This window comes from Tinamus guttatus, unplaced genomic scaffold (assembly GCF_059628265.1).
Source record: "Tinamus guttatus ecotype Peru unplaced genomic scaffold, ASM5962826v1 Tinamus_guttatus_pri_ptg000211l, whole genome shotgun sequence".
NCBI lineage: Eukaryota > Metazoa > Chordata > Aves > Tinamiformes > Tinamidae > Tinamus > Tinamus guttatus.
The window spans coordinates 7,060,062-7,084,675 of record NW_028288745.1 but is presented as its reverse complement, the minus strand read 5'-3'; the positions used below and the strand labels follow the sequence as shown (position 1 = coordinate 7,084,675).

The following is a 24,614-nucleotide window of genomic DNA, read 5'->3' as shown; positions in this document are numbered from 1 at the left end:
ATATTGTCATGACTTAAAAAAATCCATTTCCTTTTTCCATGTTGCATCTTCTCTTAAGCCTTGTATTGTTGTAGAACGTGGGGCAAGAGCCCTGTTCCACCTTTGTTCAAACGCTTCCCTTCTACACAGTAAACATCAGAGGGATCTGACGTACGAGGCAGCCACTCTCTGTTGTCTGGTCAGCGCGCTACCTCCCACAACACATTTTGTTCCTCACCTTCCCCCACTTTCGTTCATCTATTTAATCTGCCAAAAAACAACTCCCTCACACTTGTTTTTCTATACAAACATGAGCAACAGATCTAACCTCTCAAGAACAGATAACATTAACTCTTTTGGAGCTTAGAACTGATGTTTTAAGCTCACCATCGTTGTGGATACTGAGCTTCTGCAGTATCCAGCTACAGCCCCTCTGAAGACAGAAAATTCTACTAAGCTGCAGTTCTTAGCAGGAATTCTGTCTTTTAAGGATTTCTATGTGTAATTTTTTTTTTTAATTTTAACAAATATAAAACAGCACCATCACGTAAAAAAGGCAGATTTTTGGCTCCTCTGATACCTTTGCCCCTTCCCTACCGCAAGAGTTATACTTAGTTTGGACAAAGAAAGTGAAGGGGGTGAGCACCGCAGCTCCAAACCTTGCCTGAAGCATCACAGCCAGCCCCTGTTCTTTGCTTCCATGTGAACGGACGCACTGCACTGCTTAATAGTGTGTTCCAGCTGAGCCAACTGGCAACATCCAACTGAGAGCCTTTCTCTAGGGAAGAAAAGATAGATTGTCAAGAAGCAAGAAACTACCTTCTATGGCACAATGTCTAGTTAAAATTGACATGACATGTTTGAGAGGAATGTGGGAAAGAACATTAAGGGCAGTGCGCTCCTTTGGCAGGTTATCTCAAGGTAAGTGCACTAGGTCACAAAGGACAGTGCAAAAATAACATACAGCTTTTAAGTGTGCTGCTCAGGGCTCCAAACAAAACATTTCCTTAGTTTAGGCAAGGTTCAAGACTTGTAAAGCAGAGCCTGAATAATTCTTCCTATCACTTGGCCTTTACATCAAACGGTCATTTAGAAAAGAGTATCAACTGTCACATGTTCCTCACCATGGAAAACCCCAAGGCCTTAGAAACTACTGAGTGCATGACTTGTATTCAGGCCATGACAACTATAGTGCCCTCTCTGAAGCTCGTTTGCAATCTGGTAATGCTACGGAATAATTTTCCAACTCACATTAAAATAATTTGTAAGACTTTTACACATCTAGTGGAACTATTCTTCTTACCTTGGTAAGATATATCTAGTTTATATCCACAAAACAGGAACATTAAAGAAAATATTTACCTGCCTTTTGTATCCGTTTAAGATTTAACTGTAAAAATGTAAAAAAAGCCTCCTAAATCAAAACAGTAATTGGAAACTTAAGTTTGAGGTGCTTCTTTTTTTTCTGATTATACTTCATAGCTTAACTACATACGACGACTTTGGACAGTGCTGTTTTCATGGATAGGGAATTTAGTCACATAGTCAGGCCTCCAGAATCGCAGGTTGAGTTGAAAGAGTGATTCCATGTAGTGCAGAAACAGTGGCAATATTTTTTTTAAAGCAAACAAACAAACAAAAAAAACTTACAATACTTTGGTTAATGCAGTACATGCTACAGTTTTTTTCTCGAAACCCATCCAGTATGGTCATAATTGGCTTACCTATATGTTTCTTGTGAAACACAGTCATAAAGCTCCTCAGCAGTAAATTTTATACTGCTATTTATCTAAAACAAAGAAAAAATGGTTAACACACTAATTTACCAAGTAAAATATACTAATTAAAATCATACAGCTCATACAGCACAGTGTGTTATCTAACAATCTCAAGGTTTAGACTATGGAATAAGCAGGTCATGCTACATGGTATAAAACACAATACAAATTCAGCACTCTCCTGTATATATTGAAAATGCAGTTACCACTCCAACTTCATTTTTAAACAACTTTTGGATAAATGTGTTTTTTCACTATGTCTGATGTCTAATAAGTAAGATCAAATCCTGTATCTGATAAAACATTAAAGAAAAATTAATACCTCATTGCTTATGAGGAAGTTATAGAGGGTCCAAATATCTTGAAAAGTACTGTTGGGGCTCAGAATTCTGCGGGAGAAGAATAAAAAAGATACAGTTTAAAAACTCTTTTTAAGGACTCTATGAAAGAGTTAAAAAAAAGTCAGAAATGCATCATGAAAAGAAAACTAATTGCTTTTTTTTTTTGAAAAAAAGGAAATTGTCATCTTAGAAGAATTTTCCATCCAACCCTTTCCATTCCCCCCAAAAGAATTAAATGAGCTTATCCTGTCTAGGAGAGCATTCTACAAAAGTTTTTCCTAATTAAAAATTCAACTGATGTTTTTACAAGCTATTTCTCTACATAGGCAGGAAGAAAACCACCGATAACAGAACACTTTTTGTTTCACAGAGCAAAGGCTCTTGTCTTAATGTGGAGCAGAAGAAAACCGACACCCCAAGCAAAACTTTCCCACACTAGTTGGAGCTGCACTTCATTTCCTCCAGTATTTTTACATACAGCTTGAATTTTACTTTCTAACATCATGTTTTTGCTACTTCTAATAAAACCCAGACAATTACACACACAATATTGAGAACTGAAAGGAGGATTTAGCAGCTGAAGAGAGGTGACTGTGTGAAAAACCAAGTTTCATGTGCAATACTGATATTTCCTTCAGCCATAGACAGTACATGGCAGCCAGAAACAGCGCAGTCTCTCCCAAAATCTAGTCGTCGTTCGACGTGCTGCAAACAGAGATACCTACCACAAAATAAAGTGCTCGCGTTGGTCTCTCCTTACAACACTGTGAGGTTATGAGATATACAAGCCCTTTTCCATAAATCCCCCAAATGTTCCAATAAGGAAACAAGTCTCTCTCTCTCTCTCTCTCACAAAAAAAAAAAAAAAAAAATCTTTCTAGTTAAACTGATAAAATCCACCTCTATCTCAGTGCAACCTTCTGTGTATTCACTAGTGGGGAAAAAAGTGAGAATTACATAATAATAAAGACCACATAACACATAAAATATTTTAAGAAAATCTGATAAAATTCTGCCTATATTAAGTTTTGAGTATTTAAATAGAAAAAGAAAATGACTCAATTCTAGAAAAAAAAAAAAGAAATCTGGAAGCTCTATTGGCTTTCCTATGGTAAAGTATCCAAATTCTTTTCTCCCTTCCCCCACCTTGTAATTGTGATCCCTTATAAATGAAGTAATTAGGAAACGAACGAACGAACGAAAGAAAACCACATCACCAATCAAAACAGAAAAATCTTAAGTTAAAAAAGGCAACATACTTTAAATCAGTGGGAAGACGATGATAAATCTTAAAATATAACGCAATTACCAAGTTGGATGCTTTCATTCCTATGTAAAATCAAGTAAAAATGAAAGTGTAGCAGCTAACACAGATTAATCACATACTCTTTCTCCCTTCCTAAGATGATATACCCTGTTTTTTTGTTTTTCCTTTTTCAAAGTAAAAACGCAAGCTCACTCAGCCAAGGAGGAGCCATCAGGAGAAGCGACCGGCTCAGTCTCCCAGAGCTGCCTCGAGGGTGCCGGCTGCGGCCTGGCTCGGGGCGCTCCCGTCGCCCCCACGAACGCGTGCAGCCCGTTCCGCAGAGCTCCTCGCAGATGCTGCGGGGGCTGGCAGCACCAGTGCGAGCCCCACCACCAGGTACACGCAGCCACCGGCTCGCAGCTTTAGCTACCCGTCATCGCGGACGGCAGCGAGAAACTCACATAGCAAAGCCTGGGAACTGCTGATTTCCATCTTGAGGCAGTTTGTACTATTCTGCCGTCTGTTTTACACTAAAAGGAGCAAAACTTTTGTCTTTAGCAGTTATTTCCGCAAAACAGAACACAGTATAAAACACACGGAAGACAGAACATTACTCATAATTTGACCTGAGCATCACTATATGCTGCCATGCAATGTGGTGGGGCAAAACACACTCAAGAGGCTTTTCCTGCAGCGGCAGGAGATGCAGCGGGCAGGCTGAGGGACATGCTCGTCACCCCGTCAATCCACCACCATCCCCGAATCCTGACACTGATCAGGATGCTCCAGACTGCAGAGCAGTTTCACTGGAGTTTCCCAGATGAGGCACTGAACAAGGCAACTCTAATTACTCCTCACACTGTTCTTCTGTGAGGACATCAGACTGGAAAGCATCCTTACTTTTGTACAGGTGACCAAAGCACATCAGCAAGCTGCTAACACCACCGCCTTGGCCCACTCTCAGCTGCTAGATCCCAGGCAGGTGTAGAAACTGTCTGGGCTTCCAGTGCTTTGGAAATTTGAAGTAAGACGTGTAAATAAGCATGTAAGTTATTTAACATTTAATTCTGTAACCTATTTTATGCAGGGGGACAGGATAGCCATAATGATAATTTCTGAGGTCTAAGATTTGGCTAAATGTGTTACAGTGTCTTCAAGTAAAAGATGCTTGTTGTTTTCAATGAACAAACATTGTTACATGAAGTGCTCAAAAGAATCTGATGAGAGAAGAACTTACATATTAACTTCCCCCACAAATTCTTACCAGGTCAGCATTCACTACAAAAGAGTTTTTGTTTTCAACTAAATATGAACTGCAGTACAAGTTCCAATCTTGAAATACTTCTTACTTTTCCCCCCTCACAAAAGTTGTCAGCAGGGCAATGATTTCACACTGCTGTCAACTGCTTTTAACAGTTCCATTCATGTCCTGTAACCACTATTCTACCCTGAGAGAATATTTAAGAGGGTAAAGAGAATTTCCAGGGTATTGCCAGAAATACGAAAATGTTCGCAAGCACATTTATTCTTAATTCATGTTCTCCTTTTCAAAGTCTTTCTATGGAAGAAGATTCCTCAGGTACAGAAGCAGCTCTGCAAAGCAACTGCTCAGTCAGTAACACGTGAAGCAAACAGGCTCTTATGTAAAAGTATGGAGCCTGTGTTATGCACTTGCCATCTTTTAATTACTCCAAACTTCATGCTTTGAGCAGGTGGTGGCAAAGGTGCTGGGTGACCTAAGGGTTGGATTGCTGCTAAAACGCAACTTGTTCTGGGCTCAAACTATGAACCAGACTACGGTTCTGTGCAATGTACTGAACAGGCTACTCTGCAGAACAGCATCTTTTAGTAGGGAGTGGGCGATCTAGTTTCCACACCGCAACCAAACAGAGGTTAAGCCTCTCTTAGGGGAGAGGAGAGAAAGAAAAGAAGCAGGCTGTAAAATTCTTACTAGGACCAAGAAAATAAACAAGTCTTTATGGCTACTGAGATGTAAAGAGTCATGCTCCCTTGGTTATTTCCACGCTGGAGGCTAAGAGCTTTTCCAGGTCCCACCCAGGATCCGAGCCCTTCTGCCTCATTAGCCGTAGGACTTCGCCAGCACTCAACATTTATTCACCTGACAGCATCAAAAGAGAGACAGAGCCAGTGCGGACAGAGAGCAGGGTAAGACAACCAACAACGGAGGAAGACAGGAAATGGCCTGAGACACTTTTCATTGCTTGTGGATAGAGAACTGGGAAACAAGCAAAGCCTGTTCATAAAAGAATCAGAAATTTAACAAATAGACAAGAAAAAGTAACCTGGCACTGAAAGTAGGTCAGCCTGCCAACCCCTCACGAACACTAAACACTGGCCAACAACATGTAAAGTAGATGGCTACCAAGTCCCACGAGAATACACAGCAATCTCTCATAAATCCAGCCAAATCGCTGTAACTCAGAACTACATACTGAGCCATTCCTCTCTACACCTTCTCTGTAATAGCCTGTGGCATAAAACTGATGAAACTGTCATAAACCATTAACCAATTTGACAAATCCATGAGCTTAATCAGGACATATGATTTAATTGCATGCAAGACAATCCACTAAGAACACTGATTAACCTTAAACTCAAAAGATCAGAGGGGAAAAAAAGTTTAGAAATAGAAAATAAAACCTACATGAAGCTTAAAATCTTGATAACTTCATTACACTGTGCTGGAATGAGGGACTTGGGCAAGTGCTTTTATAATGATAAACACATGCTGGACTTTTGTCCACTGGGAAATTACAAGTTTTTTTTTTCCTAAAATAAGAAGTTAAGGTCATGCTTGCTTCTTTAGAAAAGTACTTTTGATGCCAGATCCTAGTGCCACTTTGGCGAGATGCCCATTTTGCAGCTTTACAGGATCAAAAAGGATCACAGCTTTTACAAGATTAATTCATTTACTTCTATGGAGTCCTAAGAACTTCACTGCTTTTTCGGCTGGATTAAAGGCAATGAGGCTTAAGCAACAACATTACCACTGCCTCCCACCATGTTAAGCATTGGTCAATTGCAACTCTATTTGACAGAGGGAGATATTAAAATACTGTGGTTTCTTATAGCTGCCATTAGAACAGGCAGCAGGGAAACGAGCACATGCAGACCCAGTAGCCTTCAGCCAAATTCATCTGAACTAGCACAATACACTGAATCCACATACAAAAAAAAAAAAAAAAGAAGAGACGCTTTGATCAGATATTTCACATTTTCAGCTATATCGGACACGATGATTCAACTACAAGAGTCTTTAAAAAAGATGAGCTTTAGAGATATTACCACTGGTGCAAGGTTATTTTTTCTCAGTAACTGCAGGGACATTTTCGTGTTAGTGCTGACCTCTTAAGAGAGGAAAATTTCCTCCTACAGTCCCTCTCTCCAAGATGCCTCTTCAGACCTTCATCTGCCTCTAATCCAGTTCTGAGCTGTGCTCATTTGACCATGCATCGTCACACTCCAAACGAGATTAGGAGTCAGAGGTTAAAAAACCTCCTCTTCCTCACCCGCAAGGCTGAGCTTGGCCGATTACGCAAATTCTGCTATCCATTATAAATAATACACAAGCACAGCATTTCTGAATTTATTAATATAATATTAATACATTTCTGAATTTAAAATGTTTGTACAGTCTGCCACTAGCTCAGTGCTCTCCCAGCAATAGCATTAGAAATTTATTAAGTCCAAATTCCATTTAAATATAGTATTAGATAAGCAGGGCTTTAGGTTACCTACCTATAGGTAGGTACAGGTATATAACATAGAAGTATTTTACACCTCGCCACATATGATCCTAAGTGCATAGAAGCATTTAATGGTACTTGCTGTAAATTGTGAGCTATGGTATAGAAACAAAATATTTTTACTAGTAAATAGGAACAAAACAACTTTTCTTAGCATACTAATAAAAAAAGCATCAGATTGAAATAACTATATGAATTCACCAATAATCAGGCTTTTTTTCTTTTCTATTTTTTTTTATTCCCTACCTAAAAGTAACTTAAGCAGGAAACACAAAGGCAGTAAATTTCTCTCCAATTAAAATTCTCTGAGGGTGCATAGGAACTCTTAAACCATAATTTACACTCAGGCAAAATTTCTGGCTTACATAAATCCCTACAGATAAATTAAAGGCTGCTAATGAAGCTTTCTTATTCTTTTAGAACTAGCCTTAGAAAGGCTAATTCTAACATTCCCATCAATTTATTAAGGGAAATATTTAAGAGCAACAAGACAAAAGAAATATATTTCAGAAGGGATCACAAAAAGCTGCAAGTACAATAAGTACAATTTTCTACTAGCTTGGGCGTACACCTCAATATGAACATATGCATGAACAAAATTGCTCTACCTTTACTTATTTGCCTCATTAGTAAAATACCTTGTTACAGTTCCAAATATACACAAATACAAGTGCAAACCATCACTGAAAGCCCTCACAAATATTATCCAATCCATAATTACTTTAAAATGTTTTAGTTGTATAAAACAGTTCATATAGATCACACCACTTCGGTATACCTTAAGGAGGCTGATAAATTTTCCAAAGCAGTTAATGCAAGCAAAGCAGTCAAATCACAATGATTTATAAATAAATAAATACAGCTCTTGGCTGGTTTTGGAAAATTACTCAGGAGTTTCCAATTCCTTTGAATATCTACGTTCAGAGTTAAAATGAAAGATTATAAATTCAGGTCCCAGAATTTCTTGCTCCATGATGCCCCCTACTGCAAATCTGCAGGACAAATTTAGGGCAAACATTTCTAAACGAAACTTTTAAAGAAAATCACTCAGAGAAAATCCTAGATAACTATTCCATTGCAGTGGTTTTTTTGTTTGTTTGTTTGTTTTAACTGAAGATTACATAACTAATCATTCAGAATAGATTACAGTTTGGCATCAAAAATATAGCTTTTAAGTGATTTTTATGACTTATGAATAGTTTAAGGACTTGCCTACGAATTCCTTCAAGGATATCATTCACAGCTGCTATCAGTTTTTGCAAGCCTAAAAAAGCTTCTTCAAATGAAGACTTCGAAGTCACAGCTATCGTGTTGGGGTCCAACTTCTGGAAAATTTCAACACTAATATTGGAAAGAAACAATGAAAAATCTTAATCACAATCTTAATTACTAATAGCTTCTTGCCAATAGCTTATTCTCCAGAATAAGGAGAAAAAAAAAAAAAACAACAAAGCAAAACAAAACACCCTAACACTTTCCAAAGTACATTTGCTGCAAAATAATATGAGGTTATGTAAAAATTGTGAATTTATTTAGCACACTGTACCTGTACAAGTTTATTGTATTCCATACACCTTCCAAGACTGACCAGATTTCCTGATATCTGTTTTCTTGAGCCATGTGAATACTTGAATGCAACTTTTTTTCTTCACAATTTTGCAGACTTGGTGTCATTGCTTCCATTTTTTCACATATAGCATTTTCTGAAAGAACCATGGTGTCTTCTGACAAATCTTGTCCACTGCCTGATTTTACCTTATGAAACAGTTTAGTAAACAATGTTTTCAGTTTTTAATCTAAGAAAAGTTGAAAACTTTAAAATGTTGTTTTTCTTTTCCCATTTAAACAATGCTCATAAAGCAAGGCAGATCTCTTGTAGCCATAACCATATTTATTACTGCCCATTTTTCTTAAGCATCTCTCAATCTTTCACCAAATCTTTCTTTTGTAAATATTAGAATTTCTGCAGATAGTAAACTGAGGCAAAGGGAAAGTTTTAGAGGAATAGTAAGCTGGTAAGAACTCTCGTTTTTCATACCATTATGTATGGAATTAGGAAATAACACAATCCAAGACACTGAAATTTCTTTCACAGCATCTCAGAGCCAAGCAGAAGCACACTTTTCAGAACACAGAACACCAGCACACTTGAAACTAAATATCGTGAAGCACATAATATACCCAAGTCTTTCCTTCATATAGAATACAGCTAGCAAGACAATAAAAGCTGAAATAATATACCTAGAAACAATGATATGAGAACAATGGAACACATAGCAGCAGAAAACTAGCATCCAACATTTTTCCTGAAAACAGCTAAACAATATTCTTCAACCACAATGTTGACACTATTTATGTGAGGAGAAAAAAAAAAAAAAAAAAAAAGACTAGCAAGTACTCTAATAAAGACTTTACTACAGGAAAAAAAATTAGCACCTATTCATTCTGAAAACACTTTCTCAACAGCACTTCTACGGGGAAAAATAGATATCTAAGGCAAGCTTTTAAATGGAACATGGAGCAACTTTAAGAACACGCTAGGAGAATACCTACTGAAGCTCCCCTTACCTCTATAAGTGTTTGGTGGAGCTTAGTGACTTCAGCGTAAGCCCGAGGAAGCACACCATTGTAATCTGACCTTGAACTGAAAGCATGCAGCAGCTTTTTGGATTCCTGGAGCAACATACCAGCTGTCGAGGAGTCAGCTGTTTGAGTTGGTACTTTAATGTTAAGAGGAAGGTGGGAAATAAAAAAAAATGTGGTGTTTGGAGTTATCAATCTTAGGAGGAAAATTTAATACTCAAATATGTAAATTAACCAAAGAATATAAGAAGTCTGGAAAATGATACAAAAACATTAGGTGAAAGAGGCTGCAGAGAAATATTAACAACACTGTGTAGGTTTAAGACTTGTACTTTTTAATCGAGTAGCCCCAACTCATCCTAGACTTGCCAAGAAGCTCAACAGACCTATCTAGCATATTGCTGCAGAACAAATATCCCCAAACAGCTATATTTGCTAAAATCTTTAACTCCGAACAAATGAAAGTTTTGCCTCTTCTTTTGGAAAGTAAACTTGCCTGGTCACATCCACCATATTAGACAGACTTTGCTTCTCCCCAATTTATTAGGCAAATGCAGGTCAATAGATGAACTCCATAACCAAATCTAATTTGATAGCAAAGGAGGGAGAAAGATTTACCTTTTAAAAATAGTTCAGAGACTTTGATGACAATTATTAACTGTTTACGAAAACATTCTTCATTTGATTTGTGCAGGTACATAAAAATATGTTAAATAAATTCTTAAATGCCTAAATATCCACACATTAGATTTTAGTGTTTTTTGAAAAAAAGAAGTAGAAAAACGCAGAAGAAAAAAAGAAGAGAGAAATACATTTCAGAACCAACTTACTTTTCTCTCTCTCTCCTCCCCTTTTTTTTTTTTAAACAGTTATTCACTGTTCAATTTCAGTTCACTCCTGACTCTACACACAAAAGCAGTATTGAGATTTTTTCACCCATCTGGGTGAGAAGTTGTGGATACATATGAAAATAGGTAATAGGTCCAATATATGGCTCCATTTGGATAATCTTAAATTAAATAAAATAAAATAAAACAGAAGAGGATGGAATATAATACTATTTAAAGACACAAAGCATGTGCCTTTTCACAGTGTCTACTTCTGTAACTCTGACTACAAAAGACAGAATGAGTTTATTGGCCAGTGTACAAACATTCTCTGAGAATCTTACCTGTACATAAGTGTTTATAGAGATATTCAACAGTTGCAAGTAAACTCCTTGGCACAACATGACCAAAAACAGCCACCCAGTGTTTTTTATAACACTGCAGCAAGTTTGCTAATGTCCATGGTGGCTTCAGATAAAGTATCTGTAAAACAGTATGTTTAAAATTTGAAGCTGATTTTTATATACACTTATACATTGATATATTATATACAATATATACATATACATTTCACACCTGTTCTTTAATGTCTGTTATCATTTGTGCTTGCTAAAATAGTATTCCAAAGGTTCCTCAGAAATAAGATTTACCTAACTTTAACAAGTCTGTCTATTAAAAAAAAAAGATTCAGCAGCAGCATGGGTTACACAGATATGTTCACTTAGAAGTATGTGCTATACTAGAGTAATTCTTACTATCCTCATGACTTTTGGGTTTCTCTTTTCTCAAGTAGTACAAATGTACTTGAGTAATCTCTCGAAGCAGATTTATTACTCAACACACAAGAACTAGAGTAACAATAAATATGCCTTTGATTAGTATTACTTAAAAAAGCAAAAGCAACCTTATTTTGCATAGCTCTGACTCTACATAAAGTAATATATAAAAACACAATTTAATATTTTCCCAAAATTTGTGAAGATGTTAACCAGAACCAAGACAATGAAAAGTGCCAAAAAGTTAACACCTAATCAAAGCTTTGTCTTGTGACAAAGGAATCATTCTACTCAAGTGAGGAGTAGTAGAGCAGGACTTGAGGGTTGCTCTTTTTTTTTGGAGCCGGTAGGGATGGAGGGGAAATTTCACTGTAATTTCACAAAAGTGATCATTTTCCAAGTTAACCTTGCATATGAAATCATACAGCAATAATCTTCACTGAGAGGCAAAGACATAAATTATAGAACACCCTCAAAATCCCTTTGGTTCAAATCAAAGTACAGGAAAAAGTAAGCTATTTCTAACCTTTTCCACAAATTTCCCTGAACAGTTTAAGAAGATAAATTCTCATTATCTTGTCACTTTACATGAAAATGATAACTGCTTCATAACAAAACATTCTTAAATACAGCTAAGTAATAGCAAAATGTTTCGAGTTCTCCAAAATTTAAGTGTTTTAAGCCTCTTAGAAAAGTACATGTCTAAATGCAATGTAATTAATACAGAGAGTTCTGAAACATTCACTCCTGCCACTCCTGGAATTTCTATTACTGCATTACTAAAACACTGCACAATCATTACTGGTCAAATCGTATAATCTTGTTATAAAAGCAAAACACTGTATTATGTTCGTGATCTAAATAACTATACTGTTTGGTTTTAGCAAAAGTATTAACACCATAAAGACACCAAAGTGACTTAAACATCTTAACATTTGAAATATCGAACAAGACAACATAAAAAACCACCTCCATCCACAGGTTTCCAAATGCAATTTTCATTTCAGTCTCCAAAATACAAGATAAAGCTTCTCCTAAGTTCTTTTCAAGGTGTAGAAGTATAGTCGGGAATTGAGCAGTAAGATGAGCATCTCCTCCTGTTTTCAGGAATTCTGTATCTGTCAAATCAGTGACAATAAAAAGCATTTATTGAAACTGCTCTGCATCCAATTTATGTTGACAGTACACTAATTACTTGTTATAAATGAAAGTAAAAGGAAAGACAGACTGCCTTTCTACATTAGGTTACAACGCAGACATTTTCAAGTACTTCTACTTACACACACTAGCACCATTTTTAATTATGAGCTGCTAACCAAAAGGATCCAATTCCCCCAGAACATTTTTTATTTGTGATCTTACTCCACATTTATTCTTTTCCTTTAAATAACTCCTACACAACCAGAGGGATTATTAGCAAGTATAATAAAATCATTTCTTACACCTATTTAATACAAACAATTGTATTTGCATATCTAGAAACATGATCAGGCAACACAAAAATCTCTGGATTTTTGGAAAAACTGGAAAAGTGGAAAAAACTCTTTTCAGTCCAAAGATGTTGACGACACATTTTAAACAGTGATATAAATACAGAAATTGATGTTGTGTTCTTCTGTAAATAAAAATATGTAATATTGAAATGTCCTGAAATTTAAGAGACACTTAATAAACATCTCAATCTTTCAGAAGATTGCTCCAAACACAATGACAGCCAAGATTCAAAGTATATGAAAAGGGAGCTAATAGTGGAGACTATTCTCTCTCCCCTACACTGACTGCTATGCATAACTGCTGACTTTTGAAACATGTGCCCATTAAACAAACTTACCACATTCGGATTGCTGTAGATCGACACAACTCTGCCGTTTGTTTACGTTCAGATTCCGTAGAGCAATAACCAAGTCTGCTTTGCAGAATGCGTTTACCTCACTCACAATGGCTTTATTGCATAAATTCTTATCATCCCTACAAGAGAATTAACTTTTGACATAAAACTGACATGGTTACATACTAAATATTTAAGTTACATATTAAGTAATACACTGAAAAAATTGCCTTCAGTAAGCTTATTTTGTGAGCTTCACGATATGCAAAGTTTTCCTTCTCAAGCAATTAGAAACAGTTCAAAAAATGGACTAGAAAATTACCCAAAGCAGCTATGATGTCTAATTGCTGTGATCTTAGGATGCAAGCAAGGTCATGTTGGCAAGTAACATTTTATTGGATGGATATTACAAAACCTAGTTTTACAAACCTATTTTTACAGTCCAACAGGCCAAATCCTCACAAATTCTGCTCTGAGTAGTAGAACTACTACAGATGCACAGTACAAAGTTGGACTCTTAATACTGTCTCCAAATTTCAGATGCTTGCGTTGATGTAGGAAGGACACTTCATTCAGATAAAGAACACTTAAGTCACCACCTGCTCTATTTTCAGAGAAATCTAAAACCATCATGGACAACCAAACTCATGCTGTGATTGTGATACCCCCTTACTGAAGTAATACTGGAAACTTTTTTTTTAATAAAAGCTGCTCACAGTCAGGGAGTATTGCCTTTTTAAAACTAGCTTCACGTGCCTTGTATCAAAACAAGAATCAACTTTCAGAAGCCAAGTCTCACAGAACAAGAGCAGAGGTAAATCTATATTCACCTTCCCTCCTCCTAAGATTAACACTCATCAATGTTTTTCTCTCCTTCAAAGAGGTGGGCAGAAATCAAATATCTAATTGGGTGTCAGTCACTAATACAACTACTTTTTCAACTTCATAACTCAAAGATATTTTTAATAAGAAATTGGAATAAAATCCCAGAGAGTATGCTTTAAAAGTTTTATAATTCAAGCCTAAATAAAATTAATTCTGTTCCAGGTGCACAGGAAGGTGAGAAAGTCTACAATTTTTATAGTTGATTACGACCTTCCTGCTCTAAGTTTTAAGAGCTCTCAAAAAGCTTATTTTGAAAGCAGCTCTTCACTTTAAGACAAGATTTGAAAATGTCATATTTATCAGGAGACCTCCTTATACCTCATGACAGACCTAGAAACACACAAGAACTCACGTGCAAAGTATGACAACAGCTTGAGGAAAGAGGTTCTGATACTGCAGACAACATTGTAAAACACGATCATCATTGTTCTCGTCACTCAGGCCATCTGCAAGTTTAGTTAAGACAGTGCTGACATGTTCAGAAGTAACCCAGCATATGAAATACTTCAGTGCAGTCATAGTACTGTCTTTAGATGTAACGCTCCTCAAACAAGGAGAGAGAGCGTAATCTGAGCACAAATCTGAGCTTTGAAGTATTAAGTACTACTCTACAGAGAAATGACGTTATTTTGCTGGAAAATTTTTGGTGAGCCATATATGAATTTTGGAGAATGTTCCGCTTTTGACCCAAAAGTCAAAAAGCAAAGATGTACAATATATCCTTAGCTTGTAGATGGAGACGACGTAATCAAATGAATCTAGACTAAGTCATTCCCTACATAACAACTTAGTAAGACACAGCTCAAACTGAGAAACAATTAATTAAACAACAGTGGACAAAGGACTAATCTGAAGGAGGCGTTTGCACACTAAAGCCACAGTTATGCACTGAAGCCTGCTGTAGGCTATTAGCCAGCTTTAAGAAGCGAACTGCAAAGTCAGTGACCAGTGTATCAAACTCAAACATAGTATTAAAGCTTGCACTAAGTGAGCTGCAAGGATGAGAATACCCAAAGCACATTGACTGTGCATATCTTACATATTTTTTGAGAAGCAAGCTGCATGGATTGCCCCCACAGCTTTGAATCTTGGTTTTTAAGACACATGTAGATGAAATGGACTGCAGGGATAGCTTTGTCCCGAACGTGCTGCAACATTTTCCCCTTCTTTAAGTTGTCTAATTCTTGTAGTACAACCCATGGAATTATCAATGCAAGTCTCCCAACACCTGGTGTGGAAAAAAAAAAAAGAGAGAGAGAGGAAAAAAAAAAGAACTGAGTGAACTAGTGCTCATAACATTTAATTAGCACAATTAGCATTCAAGTCTAGTATCATATACACCAACACCCATCCGCTTTACAGTAAACTAGCCTAAGAGAGACAGCAGCTCCCAGTTTACATACTACAACAACACAGAAAAACACAATTTGATACACACTTGAAAACTACTGGGACCTTTGTTAAGGTTATACTCGTTAGCTGAAAATATCAAAGCACCACAAATATTCAGACAGATTCCATGTATGGCTACCATCAACCAACACACATGATCCTAATCCTGCCAAAAGCAATTATCTAAAAATTTTGTAACATATCAAAAACAAGCATGAACACCACCAGGGTCTACACTCAGAATTCCAGAGAAATCGCTCCCACATCTTAAATTCTGTGAGCTTTATCAAGAGACAAAGAAAGCAGTGACTGACAGCCTATCAGTTTTTAGGTGCTTTGTGATTTCAGAAAGTCCTTAGAATCACCCATTCTACAAATTTCCTATTGCTCACCATGTATTCACATACCTGGTATAGTTTCAGATTTCAGGGACCTGACGAAGTCAAGGTGACTAATCATTATATTTGTGTCAATCACCACTAGTATGTTTAGACCAGAAACAGAAGACGCTGGAGATTAGGGGGGAAAAAAAAAAAAAGTGAAAAACAAGAATTGTGTACTGCCTGTTCAGATCACTACCTGATTGTAATGACTACTTAAACAGGTACCAAGAGTCTCAGATCAAAACATACCAGCAGAAATACTTAAATCCTGTTCTGGGAGATCTATTTCCATACTTGTAAGCTCTCCACAAGCCTGTACAACAGGCAATGCCATCCTTTTTTCAAGACGAGCAACATGCAAATCTTCTACTATCTGCATCTACAGCAGAAAAAAAAAGTACAAAATTAATTATATACAAGCAATCTCCTTAAAAGAGCATCTGAATAAGAGTCTTTTTTCCATTAATAGTGTGTTAAAACTTACTAAATGAAACTGTGACAATTATTCATTTTAGAAATAAAGCATGAAAAACATTAACTTAGTATAGCAGACAAAGTCATGAGAATCTGCTACACAACCTCCACTATAAGAAGTCAAAAAAGTGAAGGTCCAAAATATGGAAAGGTTTGTGACCTTTCTGCCTAATATCCCAAAACTTTGTTCTATTTTTTGCTACATAGACCAAAAATATCCTGCCAAATATACCTTACATAATACAGCTCTCTCTCGCTATTGGAGGAAAAAAAAAAGGAAAAAAAAAAAAAACCACAGAGGTTGGAATATGACATAGGCAGAGTATACAAACAACAATGAAGGGCACTTCCTTTGCAGAGGATAAGAAAAAGGCAAACTTTCCATTTCAGAAAGTTTCCGATTATCATTATCATTTTCGCATTTGAAAAACAATTCACACTCTTAGAAGTACAGATAACAAACCAATGATATGGAATACTAGGAAAGGGCATGAAATTGGGTAACAGGCACTCAATGCCATAAATTTTGTATATAACTTCGAAGTGCTAAGTTAGAGCATTACTAACCTCTTGATCTGATTCTGGGCTCTGATTGCCTTGGTGGGATGGAAAAACTTCAAAGATCTGTAGAAAAAAATAAAATACTGCAGCAACAATACAAACTGTCAAGGACTGATAAAACAAATGATCCCCATGTTAATAATGCGAGAATATAGCTGCTTAGTGTAAAACAAGTACTTCACCAACCTTTTGGGGAGACTTTGCGTTCTCACTATCCTGCTGGGAATCAGATGTGCTTGGGACCTCAAAAGTCTAAAAACAGAAATAGCACTAAGAATTTCCTAGAGTGCTTGTTAGAAAGCACTGAATATTTGCAAAGAAAACGAATAGGTTACATATTTCTGCTATTCATGATGAAGCAATATGACTAGTAATTTTATCTCTAGAGTATCATTAAAAAACAGCTTAGAAGGCAGGGTTTCTTTTAAAAAAAAATAGACAGTGTTTTACCCAGTAAGCTTATTTTTCCCATCTCTTAAGAGCTTTTGAAAATTGACTTTCAAACTAGTGTCCTTAAGACAATTATTTAAAGCTATTATTAAGTATCCAAAGGGCTTCTGAAAAGATCCTTTAAAGTCTGTATTCAACTTTTAGTAATTAAGTCCTTTTTCTGTGTATGCACAGAATGATCATACTTCATAACCCAAACAGAAATTTCTACAGCCGAGCAAGTTGAAAACAAATTAACAAACAAAAAAGAGCAGAAAAGCAACAACACTCAAAATAAAATCTGTACGTAAATACAGTTGCACAGCCAAATAAAAGTTAGGATTCACACACATACTAATCACATCTAACTGGGAATCATTCCTTCAGTCCTAGATTTACAATAGCAAGTTCTGCTGGCCTCACTATGCTGGTAAAAGAGCACCTGTTTTGCTGAAAGTGTTTTTTTGGGGTCAGTTTACACACTTAAAAAAAAAGTTATATGATGGCCATAATGGCGTATGCACACACACTCACAAATCTGTTGACTTATACCAAAACTGAAATACTCCACACCTCCAGCATTAATCTATGTAAGCATATGTGTAAACTTGTGATATGCAAGACCAGTATTTTTCTCAGTGGTGTACACCAAAGCAGAGAAGCATATTAATGTGGTTTAGGTTAGGATCAGAAAAGTCCTCCATTTGAGCTCTGAAAGAAGACACAAACAAAAATTTACACAAAAACAGACTGCCATAAAGAAACTAGCCTGAAGCAAGCATCTGCATAATACTAGAATAATCAGGTTCTTGTTACCCGCTTAAAACGTAAAGCTGCAGCTTCGAAGCACCCTCCTTCAGTCCCCCTATTAGTATCAGCTTTATCAGAATCAGCATTCACTTTTTTCCAGTGCCATTGTTTCGGTGTTTCAGTTGAACAGTAAGATGGTGTGTGTTTGGTAGTATGTTTGTTTTTCCTAGAAAACGCCTCATATTCTTCTTCATCCTCTTCACCACAAGTCCTAGATAACATACGTGATTTTTTAGCGGAAAACGTATCATCATTTACAGTCTCTGTAGAGGTGATAGCTGTCTTTTTTTGAGTTCTGACATCTTCACTCGATTTTTTGGAACCATTCAATGCTCTGCATGGCACATGTGAATTGCATGTAGCAGACTTAAACTTCTCCAGCATGGTTTGTTCAGCTTTTAGTTTGCAGAATTGATCTCTCTCTCTCTTTTTCTTCATCACCTTGTCTTTCTGGAGTGCAAAACTATGCAAGAGCCTTTTTCCTTCTGCTCCATCAAAACGATTACCTTTGTTATGATTTTCCCTACCAGTAGATACCACATCAGTGGTGCTAGTACTTTTCCCACATTTAACCTCTTTAGGCTTAAACTGTATAACTATTTTCTTTCGCTTCTCAATTTGGATTGAAGAACTGTCTGTGGTTTTGCTTCTGTTTGGAGATTTCCCTTGAGACCATCTATCAGCATCATGAGAAACATTAGAACTTTGGTCATTTATCTTCTCTTGCACGCCTTTCTCTATTTTGAGCCTATAAAATGTCACATAAAAAAGGAAATGTTATATACACATAGGACAATTAACCAGATAATGAAACAGAACTTGAAAAACGACCTGCACTTGATTTGGCCACTCCCAGCTATGCATTTATGAGTACTGATTTGGAACATCCTAAACTCATACACTAGATTATTTTTGTGGTAACATCTGTCCTTTAAGATAGTCAGATACGCTATTCTTAGTGTTTACAGTCTTACTAGCTGTAACACTATTTTTACTTCAATATACCAGCTTGAAAAAAAAAAAAGCTTTTTTTTCTAAACTTTACTAGCTTTTGGCTTGAGAGGTCCCTGACTACAGTCTTAATACAGTCTAAATTCCATCTTAATGCACAGGTAAGCTTTAAGAGCAATTACATGCTCTTAAATTACAATTACAATTACATGTAAAAATGTACATGTAAATTACATGTAAAAATTTACATTAAATGTAAATTACCATTTACATTTGCCACACCACTGAAATTCAAGTAAGCAAATGTTGGGTCTTGACTGAACATCACCAAACACTGAAAGACTTTCAAATGATAGAGAATAAATAGACTATGGAACTTGGAAAAGTAACTACTGGGGGGAATACAGCAACATTGAGGGGCTGGACTAGATGACCTCTAGAGGACCCTTCCAACCTTAAGCATTCTATGATTCTATGAACATTCTGCAAAACTGATAAATGATGTGAGAAGTTGTGAATAACTATTCCAAACAAAACTGGAACTATTTCCTACAAGAGAAAATAAAGTACTTAATCATATACTAAATGTAACATACTTGAAAAAAGATTCTCCCCTGCTCTATCAACATTACCAAAAATGCTGGGCAGGTAAAAGTCATTTAACAAATTTTCATGACAGGTAATAACTTAAATGCACCTCTGTCTTTGGAAACCAAACGGGTTACAGGAAGGCAGACAAGTTTGCAACAGGAAAAAACATTTTGTACTTGTTTCATACATTCCTTCCCGTACAATTATTTCATTACCTGTCACTAACACCCTGCAACTAAATATCCTGTGATTTACAACCCAATGATGCAGAGAGACTGCTCTGAGATCTTGCCCTGATAAAGAAGCACTCCAAGGATCTACTACCTCAGGACTCATGAGAACATTTTTAATTTATATCATTAAGCTTTCAAACTCTGTTTACATTTTCTACATTTAAGATGAAAAGATGCTATTTTACAACTACTTTAATCAGCAGGAAAAATCAAGGATCTAGGGATTACAGAAGTTGATTAAAGGTACTGACTTCGCTGCAGAACTATTCTCCAAGCTACACTGAAGATTTTTTTCTTTTCTTGATAACAGACTATGCACAATATGCAACACAGGACATTGTAGTGCTCAAGTTATATAAGTTTTTTTTTTTTTTTAATGATAGCAATGCTGGTTGTCACTCGTACATTATCTGAAATGCAGTAACATAGAGTCAGAAAAGTTTTAGGATTCTATTTTTTCAACCACTATAACAAATTGATCTGCCTAAACAAAAGCTATTCGTTAGTGAAATACAAACACATCATCTGTTAAAGGACTGTATTTTATTTGTCGAACAAATCAAGCAAAATTCTTACAGTCAACCACCTAGTCACTTACTACCTATTTAATGGTCATCTGTTACATTTAAGAACAAAGCAAGAGTTTACCTCTGAAATTCTGTTTCTCTTTTCATAGCAGAATTATAAGATCTTGTGTATTCAGAGTTCTGAAAGAAGAGAAAAACCCCAAGAGCTTGTATAGTAAACTGCAATAAAATAAAATCTTGGTAAGATGAAACAAGCTGTTGTCTCTCACTGGATTCACTGTTGAAGCGGCCCGGCCTGAACGACACGCCCGAGTCAGGGTTGACTTGAACAGCCTTTATAGCAGTACATAAAACTTGCTCTCAGAACTGCCGCGCTAACTTGCATGCAGGCTTACTAAACTGTATCTTTTACCAGCCATGGTGACCTTGCTTATGCTAACTTATACTGTAGGCTATTGTGCAATGTGTTAATTTTGCAAAGAACCCTCTCCTCCGGGGCCTGGAGTCTGGCCAGGTCCCAGTCCTGGATGATCGGGGAGTATGATGTACCAGATGTCACTGCTCACAAAGAAAATGCACGTCATTATGCTTCTCTGATTTGGGTCTATAAAAGCTGGACCCTCTTGCTGCAACTTTGGAGACCTCACTTACGGGTGGACACACCCTGTAAGACCTCCCAACTGCCAGGAAGGTTCTCCAAATCCTTGCTGCAACAGGGATCACGGATCTGGATGATAGTAACATATTTAGGCAATTGGTGATGTATCTTTTTCTTAATCACTATTCTCTTTCTCATATAGTAATGGTTAGGTGCATTACTTTGCTTATTTTCTCTGATGCTAAAACCAAGAGCGCAGTAAGCTTATTTTCAGTTAAATGTATGATTTCATTTCTGTATTGCTTTAATATTAAAACAAGACTGTTCTTTCCATTGGTGCCTGTGTCCTTTCTATTGTCCCCATCAACTGGCAAAATAACTATGAGTAAGTCAACCTTTGAAAACAGTAGCTGCATACCTCACTATAATTCTGTAGTTAAATTTTATTATATCTAAGAAGCACAAGAGGGAAAAATAACCATGGCATATAGACCTGGATTATAAATAGAAAAAGCTTGAATGATTAACCACATTTAAGATTCTGCATGTGTTTCATATATTCAAGGAATTAACATGTATGTACAATACACATTTTTATATATCTATAAAAAATATACCTGGCAACGGTCCCACCGAGCACCAAAGAGCAGATACTTCCATGGGAGGTTTATGCAGATGAAATGTATATTAATTCTGACCAGATTTGCTAATCAGGGGCATCAGTGTGAAATCACAGTGAAACAGGCCTGGTTAAGAATAAGGATAGTCTTAACACTGCCTAGCATATCTGCATTGAAAGCTGAGTCACATTAGAAAGCAATTAATTAAAAACAAAAGGGTTGCAGAAATCTCTAAGGTCTTAACAAAACTAAAGAACTTCTAACCACGTTGCTTCTTTTACAACAGCACAAACAGAACCTTAATGCAAGAGGCTGTTTGAGGCTGCTGAAGTTTGTCATGCAACTTGTTGAAGGAAGGGCTGCACAATTCAATAATTTAAATCAAATTACGAAGCAAATTTTACTCTTTTATTTACAACATGTAATTATATGGCAATTAGTGAACTACGCATTCAGAATCAGCACCAGCAGTACAACAGATAAGCCACAATATGGGGCAATTATAAAATGTTTAATAAACACTTGATACCAAAAAGTTCTTAACTCAGACAAGTAAATGACACATGCTGCACACTCTCCTTCACAGGCAGTGTAGGTAACAAGCACACATCCCCTCATTTGGGAGGACTTGCTCCCCTTGTTGCATGCAAATGTCCTGCTGGAGAAACAGGTGCTCAAGCCTTGCATACAGTTTTCTAACACACACTGGTGACAAAGTTCCCCATGACACCATGTAGGCACCGGCCCATTCCTACTGCAGCCGGCACCGTCAGGCTGCTGGCTGGAGCACAAGCTCATGACAGGGCCTGACAAGGGAGGGCACCAGGTCCGACTTGGAAGGAGGCTGTGATGCTCATGGGATGATCAAGCCCAATTAACTGCTACTACTGTCTAACCATAAAAACCTCTCCTTAGAAAACTATAATTTTTTGTGCTGTTTTTATACTTCTTTTCAAGCTAGCCCCTTCTTTTTCTCAGAATAAGCAACTGTTATCGCTACCTCCCTCCTTGTGTTATCAGCTCTTGGGTAATCACCATCTCAGAATGGACTGTTTCAGGTATTCTTTTCACATGCAGAGTTTACACTCACGTGCCTAACATACCACTCGCTGTTTTCCAGATCACGCTGCCAGCCAAAGGGTGGCTGTGCAGACTCTCCTTGCACAGGAGAGCTTTGCTGACCGCTGTTCCAGTTAATATTGTGATGAATGGAGTTTGGAGTTGTAACTACTAAGATGTAGTTACGAATATTTGTACATTTCTATATGAGTGAAAGGTTTGTAAAACAATAAACTCCTCAAGCTCACATAGAGACACTTACAAGCATTTTCCTGAGGCATCCCCATAAGATAATTAAAAACTCTCTCATTTTATATATACCTTACAAAAAGGAGGGAAAATCCAGCAAACCAAAACGGAGGTTTTTAAAAATTAATCATCAGCTAGCTATATAGTACACTACTGATAGGAAGTAACTTTCCAGAAGGGTATATAAACAATAAAAATAACCACTAGAATGGGAAAATGTTTTGGTAATATGCCAAACCAAAAAGATTACCACTCCGGTTGAACCTGCATTTTACATGAGATTCAGTAGAATTTTACTCACTACACATGGACCATACAGGAATATACTAAGAATCTACACCAATTTTGGTCACTGACTTACAGTGCATCGGTTAAGACAAAGTATTTCCTTGAAAACCAATTGCTAAAACACTGTGAAGTGCAATATGTGTTTAATTAAAATGTAACATGATTCAAGACAAACAGTAATCCAGGAATACAATAGTGCTTTTGCTAACATTTTTGAGCTTGTTTTTCTGGTCAAGAAAGATACTTAAAAGGAAAAAAAAAAAAAACAGCAATCATTTCTGATACCCATATCCTCCAGGAGAAAAACAAAACAAAACAAAATAAATAAGTTGGTCATCTGGCAGGATCTTTTAGCAATCTGATGATTCTAATCCTCTTGCTGTCTTTAATGAACCCACATTTCATTTCAAAATTTGATTCATCTTTCTATCATGAGGCTGATAAATAATTATCCTTTCAAATGTGGGATTTTATTCATTTTATAAAAATAATATAGCTCTTCCTACTTTATCATCCCGACCATCCAGACTATCCTCCTTTCTGCTTAATTTCTTCAGTTTCTTTTTAGACATTTCCAAACCTAGGAAAAAATAAGTGTTATCGTTATTATTTTACATTTCAAAACCATTTCCAACTGTATTTATATCTGGCCTAAAATTAACTTTTAAACAGCATTAAGAAAGCAAAACAGAACACATTCTTAGTCTTCTCTTTCACCAGGGACTTGAACACCACTGGGCGTTCACATTTTACTAACAGATGAACGTCATGGAAGAAAATACAGCATTTTATCCTCCTACTCCAGGCACGCATTTTGAGTCAGCAAATACACAGGACAAACAGCCCTTAATGAAGTGTCACCTAAATATGCAGTTTAAAGCCATTCTAACTATATGACTCGTATCTCAGGTTCATCCCCCCCGCCCCACTCCCCAGCTTGCGCAGGACAAGTTCACGCCATCGCTCCGTGAAACTACCACACGCAGCTGCGAGGCCCCCCAGACTGAGAGGGCGATACGCAAGTTCACGCAGGCTGGGGAAATGGGCTCGGCCGGCACCAGGAAGGCTCCTTAAGCCGCTCTTCAACACGGCCGAGTCGAGCAGCCCCAAGAGAGACTGCGACGCACTCAGCAAAGGGGCGAGGGCTCCGCTCGCCCCCCGCTGCCTCCCGCCCGTCTCACGCGCCCGCGCAGCGCCCGCACCTGCCCCGCCGCCGCCGGCCGGCACCTCCCCGCGCAGGGCACGCCGGGCCGGGCCCCGCGGAGCCCGAGCGCTCCGAGGCACCCTGGGAGTCGTAGGCGCTTCCCCCGCCGCCCCTGCGGGACGCACCGGGCCCCGAGGCGCCGCCATCGCCGCAGCTTTCCAGTGTCTCCGCCCGCCCTTCCCAGAGAGCCGCCTCCTCCCTGCTGGAGAGGGGAAGAGGCGCGCGGGGTTCGTCC

General features: G+C 37.4%; 1 protein-coding gene across 1 annotated transcript; it reads right to left on the bottom strand.

Moving 5' to 3' along the window:
• Positions 1-308: 308 nt before the first annotated feature.
• On the bottom strand, positions 309-23,751 carry SWT1 (SWT1 RNA endoribonuclease homolog). The gene is made up of 18 exons (XM_088524511.1): positions 23,682-23,751; positions 20,483-20,541; positions 18,066-18,807; positions 17,007-17,072; positions 16,827-16,883; positions 16,035-16,164; positions 15,810-15,911; positions 15,050-15,238; positions 14,363-14,456; positions 13,129-13,265; positions 12,267-12,415; positions 10,866-11,004; positions 9,680-9,831; positions 8,658-8,866; positions 8,324-8,452; positions 2,080-2,146; positions 1,704-1,768; positions 309-757 (listed from the first exon to the last, which is right to left on the bottom strand). Exons 1-18 carry the CDS (start codon positions 23,745-23,747, stop codon positions 652-654), a joined length of 2,658 nt encoding a protein of 885 aa, XP_088380637.1. The 5' UTR covers positions 23,748-23,751; the 3' UTR covers positions 309-651.
• Positions 23,752-24,614: the final 863 nt, after the last annotated feature.